Genomic DNA, 13,123 nt, shown 5'->3' with positions numbered 1-13,123 from the left:
GATTTGATAAAGTAAGATACATAAATAAAAATCAATTAAAAAATCAAGAAGATGCTGGTTTCTGCTTCCAGTAATTGCAAGCTAAATTTGGATCAAAACTGAAAGCCTTTAAAAATAGCTAGTTTTTTTTTTTTAATTTCTTAAAGACTGAAGAACTAATACAATATCAAAGAACTACTGAACCAAAATCTATATGGCAAAATATAGAGGTAAATAAACTCAGCATTCACAGTTAGCTTTTGCCTTGAGGGCATTTGCCAGTTCATAAGCACTGGTCTTGGCAAACACCCTCTTCCAACAACACAAGAGAAGACTCAACACCTGGATATCACCGGACAGTCAACATTGAAATCAGACTGATTATATTCTTTGCAGCCAAAGATGGGGAAGCTCTATACAGTTAGCAAAAACAATACTGGGAGCTGTATTCATGGCTTAGATCATGAATTCCTTATTGGCAAAATCAGACTTAAATTGAATAAAGTAGGGAAAATCACTAGATCATTCAGGTATGACCTAAATCAAATCCCTTACAATTATACAGTGGAACTGAGAAATAGATTCTAAGGATTAGATTTGACAGACAGAGTGCCTGAAGAACTATGGACAGAGGTTCATGACAGAGGTACAGGACACAGGAATCAAGACTATTCCCAAGAAAAAGAAATGCAAAAAAGCAAAATGGCTGTGTGAGGAGGCCTTACAAATTGCAGTGAGAAGAGAAGTGAAACGCAAAGGAGAAAAGGAAAGATATACCAATTTGAATGCAGACTTTAGAAGAACAGCAAGGAGAGAAAAGAAAGCCTTCATCAGTGATCAGTGCAAAGAAACAGAGGAAAACAACAGAATGGGAAAGACTAGAGATCTCTTCAAGAAAATTAGAGATACCAAGGGAACACATGCAGATGACACCACCCTTATGGCAGAAGATGAAGAAGAAGTAAAGAGCCTCTTGATGAAAGTGAAAGAGGAGACTGAAAAAGTTGGCTTAAAGCTCAACATTCAGAAAACGAAGATCATGGCATCTGGTCCCATCACTTCATGGCAAATAGATGGGCAAACAGTGGCTGACTTTGTTTTTAGGGGCTCCAAAATCACTGCAGATGGTGACTGCAGTCATGAAATTGAAAGATGCTTGTTCCTTGGAAGGAAAGTTATGACCAACCTAGATAGCATATTAAAAAGCAGAGACATTACTTTGCCAACAAAGGTCCGTCCAGTCAAGGCTATGGTTTTTCCAGTGGTCATGTATGGATGTGAGAGTTGGACTGTGAAGAAAGCTGAGTGCTGAAGAATTGATGCTTTTGAACTGTGGTGTTGGAGAAGACTCTTGAGAGTCCCTTGGACTGCAAGGAGATCCAACCAGTCCATCCTAGGGGAGATCAGTCCTGGGTGTTCATTGGAAGGACTGATGTTGAAGCTGAAACTCCAATACTTTGGCCACCTGATGTGAAGAGCTGACACATTGGAAAAGACCCTGATGCTGGGAAAAATTGAAGGTGGAAGGAGAAGGGGACAACAGCACTGAGATGGTTGGATGGCATCACTGACTCAAAGGACATGAGTTTGGGTAAGCTCCAGGAGTTGATGATGACAGGGAGGCCTGGTGTGCTGCAGTCCACGGGGTCACAAAGAGTTGGACACAACTGAGCGACTGAACTAAGGGAACATTTCATGCAAAGATGGGCTCAATAAAGGCCAGAAATGGCATGGACTTAACAGAAGCAGAAGATATTAAGAAGAGGTGGCAAGAATACACAAAAGAACTATACAAAAAAGATCTTCACGACCTAAACAATCACGATGGTGTGATCACGCAACTAGAGCCAGACATCCTCGAATGTGAAGTCAAGTGTGCCTTAGAAAGCATCACTACAAACAAAGCTAGTGGAGGTGGTGGAGTTCCAGTTGAGCTATTCCAAATCCTGAAAGGTGATGCTGTGAAAGTGCTGCACTCAATATGACAGCAAATTTGGAAAACTCAGCAGAGGCCACAGGACTGGAAAAGGTCAGTTTTCATTCCAATCCCAAAGAAAGGCAATGCCAAAGAATACTCAAACTACCATACAGTTGCATTCCTCTCATATGCTAGTAAAGTGATGCTCAAATTCTCCAAGCCAGGCTTCAACAATACATGAACTGTGAACTTCCAGATGTTCAAGCTGGTTTTCGAAAAGGGAGAGGAACCAGAGATCAAATCGCCAACATCCACTGGATTACTGAAAAAGCAAGAGAGTTCCAGAAAAACATCTATTTCTGCTTTATTGACTATGCCAAAGCCTTTGACTATGTGGGTGACAACAAACTGTGGAAAATTCTGAAAGAGATGGGAATACCAGGCCACCTAACCTGACTCTTGAGAAATCTGTACGCAGGTCAGGAAGCAACAGTAAGAACTGGACATGGAACAACATACTGGTTCCAAATTGGGAAAGGAGTACGTCAAAGCTGTATATTGTCACCCTGCTTATTTAACTTATATGCAGAGTACATCATGAGAAACATTGGGCTGGATGAAGTACCACCTGGACTCAAGAATACCTGGAGAAATATCAATAACCTCAGATATGCAGATGACACCACCCTTATGGGAGAAAGTGAAGAAGAACTAAAGAGCCTCTTGATGAAAGTGAAAGAGGAGAGTGAAAAAGTTGGCTTAAAACTCAACATTCAGAAAACTAAGATCATGGCATCCGGTCCCATCACTTCATGGCAAATAGATGGGAAAACAGTGAAGACAGTGGCATGCTTTATTTTTGGGGGCTCCAAAATCACTGCAGATGGTGACTGCAGCCATGAAATTGAAAGACGCTTACTCCTTGGAAGGAAAGTTTTGACCAACCTAGACAGAATATTAAAAAGCAGAGACATTACTTTTCAACAAAAGTCCGTCTAGTCAAAGCTATGGTTTTTCCAGTAATCATGAATGGATGTGAGAGTTGGACTATAAAGAAAGCTGAACGCCGAAGAATTGATGCTTTTGAACTGTTGTGTTGGAGAAGACTCTTGAGAGTCCCTTGGACTGCAAGGAAATCCAACCAGTCCATTTTAAATGAAATTAGTCCTGAATATTCATTGGAAGGACTGATGTTGAAGCTGAAACTCCAATACTTTGGCCACCTGATGCGCAGAGCTGACCATTTGAAAAGATCCTAATGCTGGGAAAGATTGGAGGCAGAAGGAAATGGAGATGACAGAGGATAAGATGGTTGGATGACATCACCGACTCAATGGACATGAGTTTGAGTAAACTCTGGGAGTTGGTAATGGACAGGGAGGCCTGGCGTGCGGTAGTCCATGGGGTAACAAAGAGTTGGACATGACTGAGTGACTGAACTGAACTGAGAACCCAATGGGAAATTGAGCTGTGGCTTCGGCAGCTTCAAACTTCCTGATGAACACAATTCAAAGCACTGCACCTAAGCAAAATTGGAAATTTATTAAACCATAATGAAGACACCGGGCCTCTAAGTATATTTAGGGTAAGGGTGAACCAGAAATAAACAAGGTGTTTAGGTTTAGGTTTAACTTACATCACCAAAATTCTCCAGGAAGCTTCAACTCCTGAACTTAGATTACATGAGTCCTGGAGTGATAAGTGCCCCAGGCATCTTTAGAAATATACAAAATCTCTGATGGATCATCCGAGGCCTCATATTATTCCAACAAGTTTTAAAATCTAACGACTACCACCTAGTCATGAGTGAGGAGTATAAGAAACTATTGTAAACAAAGACAAACCCACAAAGATCTCAGATACTGTAATTGTTACATCTAGACTATATGTTTACCATATTAAAGTTTTATTTGGAGCTTGAAAATATTTTCAGCGAACAAGAAGTCATAAACTTATTTATAATACTTTATAACTTCCTTATAATGCTGTCAATTTTAAAAAGAATCAAATGGAATTTCTAGAAATAAAAAAACTAACTGAAATTATGAACCAATTGAGGAGTTTAACAATAAATTAGAAGGAAGTGAAATGAGATTCAGTGAGCTAGAAGGCAGACTGGACACTATTATCCAGAATGTTGCACAGTGAAACAAGACGATGGAAAATAAAGACAGGCATTGAGGATACAGTGAGAAAGGTCTAACAGGTATACAATCAGAGACCCAAAAAGAGAAAAGAAAAGGGCACCAGTAATACCTAAAGTGACAACGGATGAGACTTCTTCAGAACTGCGGCACCAACCCCAAATTTAGAAGCTTTTCATAATAATGCTTGAAATGGCAGATGGAGATGTCTTATTGATAGATACCTACCACATTAAATTAATGATTTTTTTCATTAGCCATTTTCAAGATGAAACAGAGAAACATTAGAAGAAACTACCAAAATTCTGCCAAAATACATGGACACCTAGAAATCAAATGTATTAGCTGATTTGAAAGTCTACACACAAAGTTTGGAAACAATATAAAACTTCAAAGCAGATAAAAGTTGCTCTTTTAAATAATATTTATCTAACAAATTTGAATATTATTAAGTGTTTACCATAATAATGAACCAGAACAGCTAAGGAAGTAAAATAAATGTTGAAAATTATATAAGAGCGATTAGTGATATTGATCGGAGAAGGCAATGGCAACCTACTCCAATACTCTTGCCTGGAAAACCCCATGGACAGAGAAGCCTGGTGGGCTGCAGTCCATGGGGTCGCTAAGAGTCGGACATGACTGAGCGACTTCACTTTCACTTTTCACTTTCATGCACTGGAGAAGGAAATGGCAACCCACTCCAGTGTTCTTGCCTGGAGAATCCCAGGGACGGGGGAGCCTGGTGGGCTGCCATCTATGGGTCGCACAGAGTTGGACACGACTGAAGTGACTTAGCAGCAGCAGCAGCAGCAGCGATATTGATGTGCAGCACACATACCCAAATCAAACAACAAACACCAATACGCATTCAGCAGGTAGAACAAAGAAGCAGACAGTCACAGCTATCTGAAGAACTGACAAAACGCTCATCTCTATTTAGCTTAACTCAGAACTCAAGTCAGAAAAGCAGGCATTGCTCAAAAAGACTCCAAGTGTCGGGTGCCTCGAGCAAATGTTTAGTCAAAGAAACACTAACCTGTACACATAAAAAATGGTTAAAACAGCAAATTTCATGTTATAAATGTTTTACCACAATTTTTAAATTAAAAAAAGGAGGGGGACAAGTAGGACTTAATAACTTTATGGAAACTTTAGAGGAAAAGACACAGGAATCTGGAGCAAGTTCAAGAAAGGAGTGACATGAAGAACACTGTGGAAGAGAAGCTAAGGGATGGCTACAGGTACTTGGACCGAATACCAGGAGCTGCTAGGGATACAGAATCATGCATTATGTTGTCAGCACTCGTGCAGCCTAAGCACAGAGCAAGCCGTAATATGCTGTCAATTCTGCCTATTGAAGTATTCTAACAATTTCACGATCTTTCAAATACACTATTCTGTATTTTCTTTCAATTTCCAAGCAAATCAACTTTCTGCCTGACTGGGTCAGCCATTTTGTGAGGCCAAGAAGACTGTGTCCTACTCTTATTAGTACAGAATCTCTATACAATAGAATACTACTCAGCAAAAAAAAGTAACAAATTTTTGACATACACAACTTGGATGAATCTTTAAAACATTATCCTGAGTGAAAAAATTCTGTATAATTATATTTATGTAACATTTTAGAATAGCAAAAAATAGTTTATAGTGATAGAAGTAAGTTGTACAGCACTGGGGAGGGGCATGAGGGAACTTTCTGGGATGACTAAAATATTCTTTGTTAAGATGTGAGTTATATGAACATGTATTTTTCAGAACTGATTCAACTGCACACTGAAAATCTGAATTTTTTCACATTTATGTAAATTACACACAATAAAAAAACTTTATAAACTATTACAGAATTTCCTCAGTACCATTCAGCAAGACCTCTAATTAAATTTAAGGCAAAATGACAGAAAGTAGGTGAAAGAAAGCAATTTGGCAAATGGCTAAGATTAAAATAACATCAATATATATAGGACGAGTTGGAGAAGGCAATGGCACCCCACTCCAGTACTCTCGCTGGGAAAATCCCATGGACGGGGGGCCTAGTAGGCTGCAGTCCATGGGGTCGCTGAGGGTCGGACACAACTGAGCAACTTCACTTTCACTTTTCACTTTCATGCATTGGAGAAGGCAATGGCAACCCACTCCAGTGTTCTTGCCTGGAGAATCCCAGGGACGGGGGAGCCTGGTAGGCTGCCGTCTATGGGGTCACACAGAGTTGGACACGACTGAAGTGACTTAGCAGCAGCATATAAGATGAGTGCTCATCTTCTGCAACACCAAAATTGCAACTAGCTACTGAACAACTATGGACAGGCGAATGTTGGAACCCACCAAAAAGAAGATACGCCACAACCAAGGGCAAAGGAGAAGCCACAACAAAATGGCTGGAGGGATGCAATTGCATTTAAATCAAACCGCATACCCGCCAGAGACCCTTGGCGGGCACAAGCAAAACCCTGTGTGCACCAGGGCAAAGGAAAAGAGCAGTGACCCCCACAGGAGACTGAGCCAGATCTACCTTTAAGTGTTTGAGGGTCTTCTGTGGAGATGTGAATCAGCAGTGGCCTGCCGTGGGGACAGAGGCTCTGGCAACAGCAGTCCTAGGAGGCATGGCTTATATAGCCTCTTGGAGGACAGCACCATTAACCCCACTATAGAGCTGCCGAGCAGGCAACTCACAAACTGGAGAACAAAGTTCTCACACTGCTGCAAAAGTTCTAGGCCCCACAACAGACCTCCCAACCTGGGAAGTCCCTTTCCCATCAAAGGGACTGAGTATCCCCAGGGAATCTGACTTTGGAGGTCAGCAAGATTTGATTACAGAACTTCCAAAGGACTGGGGAAACAGACTCTTGAGGGGCACAAACAAAATCTTGTGCACACGAAGACTCAGGAGAAAGGAGCAGTGACCCCTAAAGAAGACTGAGCCAGTCTTGTCTGTGTGTGCTTGAGAGTCTCTGGCAGAGGTGTGAGTTGACAGGGGCCTACCGCAGGGTCAGGATACTGACTACAGTAGTCCAAGGAGGCCGGACGTGCTGGCAAAAGTCTTCTTGAAGGATGTTGCCATTATCGCCATTACCCCTACCATAGTTTGGCCTCAACTACAGGGAAGGAATACAGCCCTACACCCATCAGCAGAGAATTGGATCAAAGAGTTACTGAGCATGGCTCTGCCCACCAGAACAAGACCCAGTTTTCCCCACAGCCAGTCCCTCCCAATAGGAAGCTTGCAGAAGCCTCTTATCCTCATCCATAAGAGGGCAGACAGAAAACCACAATCACAGAAATATAACCAAATGATCACACGGACCACAACCTTGCCCAACTCAATGAAACTATGAGTCATGCTGTTTAGGGCCACCCAAGATGGATGGGTCATGGTGGAGAGTTCCGACAAAATGTGGTCCACTGGCGAAGGCAATGACAAACCACTTCAGCCTTGTTGCCTTGAGAACTGCACGAACAGTATGAAAAGGCAAAAAGACATGACATTGAGAGATGAGCTCCCCAGGTTGGAAGGTGTCTAATATGCTACTGGAGAAAAGCAGAGAAATAGCTCCAGAAGGAATGAAGAGGCTCAGCCAAAGTGGAAACAACGCTCAGCTGTGGATGTGTCTGATGGTGAAAGTCAAGTCTGATGCTATAAAGAACACTACATAAGAACCTGGAATGTTAGGTCCATGAATCAAGATAAATTGGAAGTGGTCAAACAGGAGATGGCAAGAGTGAACATCGACCTTTTAGGAATCAGTGAACTAAAATGGACTGGAATGGGCAAATTTAATTCAGATGATCGTTATATCTACTACTGTGGGCAAGAATCCCTGAGAAGAAATGGAGTAGCCCTCACAGTCAACAAAAGAGTTCGAAATGCAGTACATGGGTACAAGCTCAAAAACAACAGAATGATCCTGGTTAGTTTCCAAGGCAAATCATTCAACATCACGGTAATTCAAGTCTATGCCCCAACCACTAATGGTGAAAGAGCTAAAGTTGAATGGTCCTATGAAGACTTACAGGACCTTCTAGAATTAACAACAAAAACACACAAAAAGATGATGTCCTTTTCATCATCTGAAATGCAAAAGCAGGATGTCAAGACATACCTAGAGAAACAAGGCAAGTTTGGGCTTGGAGTACAAAATGAAGCAGGGGAAAGCCTAACAGAGTTTTAGCAAGAGAACCCCCAAGTCATAGCACATACCCTCTTCCAACATCACAACAGACAACTGTACATGTGGACATCACCAGTTGTCAATACCAAAATCAGACTCATTATATTCCTTGTAGCCGAAGATGGAGAAGCTCTATGCAGCCAGCAAAAACAAGACTGGGACATGACTGTGGCTCAGATCATGAACTTCTTATTACAAAATTCAGACTTAAATTGAAGAAAGTAGGGAAAACCACAAGGCCATTCAGGTATGACCTAAATCAAATCCCTTATGATTATACAGTGGAAGTGACAAATAGATTCAAGGGATTAGATATGATAGACAGAGTACCTGAAGAACTATGGACAGAGGTTCATGACACTGTACAGGAGGCAGTGATCAAAACCATCCCCAAGAAAAATAAATACAAAAAGACAAAATGGTTGTCTGAGGAGGCCTTACAAATAGCTGAGAAAAGAAGAGAAGCAAAAAGCAAAGGAGAAAAGGAAATATATACCAATCTGAATGCAGAGTTCCAGACAACGGCAAGGAGAGATAAGAAATCCTTTTAAGTGAACAATGCAAAGAAATAGAGGAAAACAATAGAATGGGAAAGAGTAGAGATCTCTTCAAGAAAATTAGAGATACAAAGGGAATATTCCATGTAAAGATGGGCAAAATAAAGGACAGAAACACTAAGGACCTAACAGAAGCAGAAGATATTAAGAAGAGGTGACAAGAATAGATAGAACTATACAAAAAAAGATCTTAATGACCTGGATAACCACGATGGTAAAGTGGTTATCACTGACCCACTGCCAGACATCCTGGAGTGTGAAGTCATGTGGGCCTTAGGAAACATCACTATGAACAAAGAGAGTGGAGGTGATAGAATTCCAGCTGAGCAATTCTTAAAGATGATGCTATGAAAGTGCTCCACTCAAAATTCCAGCAAAACTTTGCCATGGTCACAGGACTGGAAAAGGTCAGTTTTCATTCCAGTACCAAAGAAGGGCAATGCCAAAGAATGTTCAAACTACTGTACAACTGAGCTCATTTCACATGCTAGCAAAGTAATAATACTCAAAATCCTTCAAGCTAGGCTTCAATAGTAGGATTTAGAAAAGCAACAAGCAGGATTTAGAAAAGACAGAGGAACCAGAGGTCAAATTACAAACATCTGCTGGATCACAGAAAAAGCTAGAGAATTCCAGAAAAACATCTACTTCTGCTTCATTGAATATGCTAAAGCCTTTGACTATGTAGATCACAACAAACTGTGGAGGATTCTTACAGAAGTGAGAATACCAGACCACCTGACTTGCCTCCTGAGAAATCTGTATGTAGGTCAAGAAGCAACAGTTAGAACCTGACATGGAACAACAGACTGGTTCCAAATTGGGAAAGAAGTACATCAAGGCTGTATATTGTCACCCTGCTTATTTAACTTATATGCAGAGTACATTATGAGAAATGCTGGGCTGGATGAAACACCAGCTGGAATCAAGAATGCTGGGAGAAGTATCAATAAGCTCAGATATGCAGATGATACCACCCTTATGGCAGAAAGCGAAGAGGAACTAAAGAGCCTCTTGATGAAGGTGAAAGAGGAGCATGAAAGAGCTGGCTTAAAACTCAACATTTAGAAAACTAAGATCATGGCATCTGGTCCCATCACTTCATGGCAAATAGACAGGGAAACAATGGAAACAGTAGCTGACTATTTTCTTGGGCTCCAAAATCAGTGTTAACGGTTACTAGTCATGAAATTAAAGACTTGCTTGCTCCTCTGAAGAAAAGCAATGACAAATCTACATAGCATATTAAAAAGCAGAGACATTACTTCCTGACAAAGGTCCATATTGGTCAAAGTTATGGTTTTTCTAGTAGTCATGTATGGACATGAGAGCTGGATAATAAAGAAGGCTGAACACCGAAGAACTGATGCCTTCGAACTGTGGTGCTAGGGAAGACTTGAGAGTCCTTTGAACTGCAAGGAGATCAAAGCAGTCAATCCTAAACGAAATCAACCGTGACTATTCATTGGAAGGACTGAGGCTGAAGCTGAAGCTCTAATACTGTGGCCACCTGATGCGCAGAGCTAACTCTGATACTGGGAATGATTGAAGTCAGGAGGAGAAGGGGGCAACAGAGGATAAGATGCTTGGACAGCATCACTGGCTCAATGGATATGAGTCTGAGCAAACTCCAGGAGATGGTGAAAGATAGGGAAGCCTGGCATGCTACAATTCATGGGGTTGCAAACCAACAGGACTGAGTGACTGAACAACAAAGGGAACTCAATAGTTTTGTCCTAATTTTTATTCTTCTCTTCACCTTTAGTGCAATTAGAACCAAGTGGTACATTTGACTAGTGAATCACTTCCATTTTAAGATCTAGAATTATCTTCCTGTCTGTAATACAGGTAAAATTCTCTTTTTCTTTTTTTCATATTATATACAGACTAAGACTCTGTCATTTTCATTATATCTACAGAATACAAAAGGGCTTCTATGCTACTTTACACACTGAAACAGACTTCTGTTGATAAGTGTTTATAAAGAGAACGCTAAGAGGCTTTACTACCGCTGCTGCTAAGTCGTGTCAGTCGAGTCCAACTCTGTGTGACCCCATAGACGGCAGCCCACTAGGCTCCGCCGTCCCTGGGATTCTCCAGGCAAGAACACTGGAGTGGGTTGCCATTGCCTTCTCCAATGCATGAAAGTGAAAAGTGAAAGTGAAGTTGCTCAGTCGTGTCCGACTTTTAGCGACCCCATGGACTACAGCCTACCAGGCTCCTCTGTCCATGGATTTTCTAGGCAAGAGTACTGGAGTGGGGTGCCATCGCCTTCTCCGAAGAGGCTTTACTATTATAGCTCAATTATCATATTCTTTTGAGTGTGTAATTCAAAGGAAAGTGATACAGTTAATAATTGTCTTTCTTCCGCTCACTTCAACTTCTTAGGACATTCTTCTAAAATTAAAATAGGAAAGACTACTTTTGATGATATACCTGTCCTTTGACACACTTATACAATTGGAATCATGACCTTATGACCTATTTTCATTCATCAGTTATATGGCCAAGTAAACACACATTGGTTATGATTTTTAAAAAATCATGCTGTCAAATGTTTAACAAAGAAAAGACTAATAATCAAAGAAAAGTACATCTTCATCATTTTTGAACAAACAGTTAAGATTCTTACCTACAAGCGACATTTGGATCAGCATTTCTTGAAAGTAGTAGCTCTATACACTTCAAGATCTTTTCCTCTGAGCCACGAGCAGAACATGCAGTAATCAAAACAGTTTGCTTATCTATAATGAAAGGAAAAGTGGGGAAAACCCCACACACATCAGAAATTGTAACTAGCTGACTTCTTTTATCATTCAAAACATTCTAAATATTTATTGCATTCTTAAACTTCTGTAACTTATTCCCAAATCTCTTGTTCTTAATAGGTAATTTTGTATTCCTTCACCTAAAAATGAGATGAGTGATGAACAATTTCCAAAGTATATTTACAATTCATTTATTAATTTCCTTTCCCTATTCTCATTTCTTCAAGAGGATAGGAAAGTGGTTCAGAGCATGGGCTCTGTGCAGATTTACCACCTGGAACTGAACAGTTTTTGCTTGATTAAAATTTGCCTTGAACACATGGATAAAAAACAATGACTGATATTCTCTGATTTCACTTCTTTTCTTCTCACTCATTTAACAACTCACTGATATCTGGCTTACGCCCAAACCCTCCTACTGAAGATGTCCTAACTGCTACACCTATTGGTTTCTTTTTAGTCCTTTCGTACTTGGTCTCTCTCAGCTCATCCCATTTCCTAAAACTCTTCTTCTGCTGCCTCCTATGGCATCAGTGGAGATCAGGGTTAATTAAAAGACAAAAAATAATTCTCAAGTAAGAACTGGGGAACTTAAACTAAGTCATGCCAGCCATGGTTTATATTTGTGGTTCATTATTGACCAAACATAGAAATCTAGATTCTGGTCCCAGTTCTGTCACTGATAAACTATGACTCCAGTGATATCTTAGTCTCTTAGTAGATTTAACTTACAGTTGAGAAGCTAATGTCTGCCCTCTACCTGAGTGGGCCTGTGAGATACACAAAATAATTTATGAAGACATGCTGGGCAAAATATGTTTTATAACTGTAAGGTTTTCTCTGTTTACAAAAAGCAAAGAAAGAAAACTACTGATCAATTTTTGGGGCAGAACATTTTACAGTTTCAAAAATTTAAGTATAGCTTTCATTTAGTGATATTTTAAATGACATAATAAAAAGAAAAACCTACCACAGCAACAGATTAAACATAGAACTATTGCTAAGACATGAAATTATATAAAATATATATATGAGAAAAGAGAATAGAAATGATCTTACAAATATCAAATGCAGTACAAAGTTAATATGAAAACTATATCTGAATTAAAAAGTAAATCTGTCTATTGTAAACATGTAAAAATAGTTATTCAATATAATTAAATAGGATTTGCACATATACTCTTATTCAAAGCAATAATAAATAGAAATTATTTAATAACAGAAATGGACTTAATAATTATCTTTTAAACAATTTTTAAATGATATAACTCAGAATTGAGTTGTAAATTCAAAAGACTGATTTTCAAGCAATTTTCCACTAAATTACCAGTTTTTCAATGTTTTCTTTAACTGTGTTTTACCATAAAAATAACCAAAACTCTCTAGCACAGATTTTAAAGGTACATATTAATAACATAATCAGTTATAATGGTAATATAAATGGAATCTACCTCTTTGGAAGGGTTTTTCAAAATATCTATGGTTTCTAATTTGGTTTTCTGTTTATGTAACTAACAGGAAGATATTTTTTAAAAACTCCTTTAAGTTTCTTTCACTTTGCATAATAGTTGCTTGGGGATCAAGA

The 13,123-nt window shown here is 39.6% G+C and overlaps 1 protein-coding gene across 2 annotated transcripts in view; it reads right to left on the bottom strand.

The window, feature by feature from the left end:
• The window catches only part of ASZ1 (ankyrin repeat, SAM and basic leucine zipper domain containing 1), a 75,754-nt gene that overhangs the window by 51,722 nt on the left and 10,909 nt on the right, over nt 1–13,123 (bottom strand). For both annotated transcript variants that reach the window (XM_061414024.1, XM_061414025.1), the window contains one exon: nt 11,403–11,514. In XM_061414024.1, coding sequence (XP_061270008.1) covers nt 11,403–11,514 — 112 coding nt within the window. The remainder of the gene's footprint in view (nt 1–11,402; nt 11,515–13,123) is intronic.

Source organism: Bos javanicus, chromosome 4 (assembly GCF_032452875.1).
Source record: "Bos javanicus breed banteng chromosome 4, ARS-OSU_banteng_1.0, whole genome shotgun sequence".
In the NCBI taxonomy this organism is placed as follows: domain Eukaryota; kingdom Metazoa; phylum Chordata; class Mammalia; order Artiodactyla; family Bovidae; genus Bos; species Bos javanicus.
The sequence above is the reverse complement of the archived record's forward strand: the minus strand, read 5'-3'. Positions and strand labels throughout refer to the sequence as shown.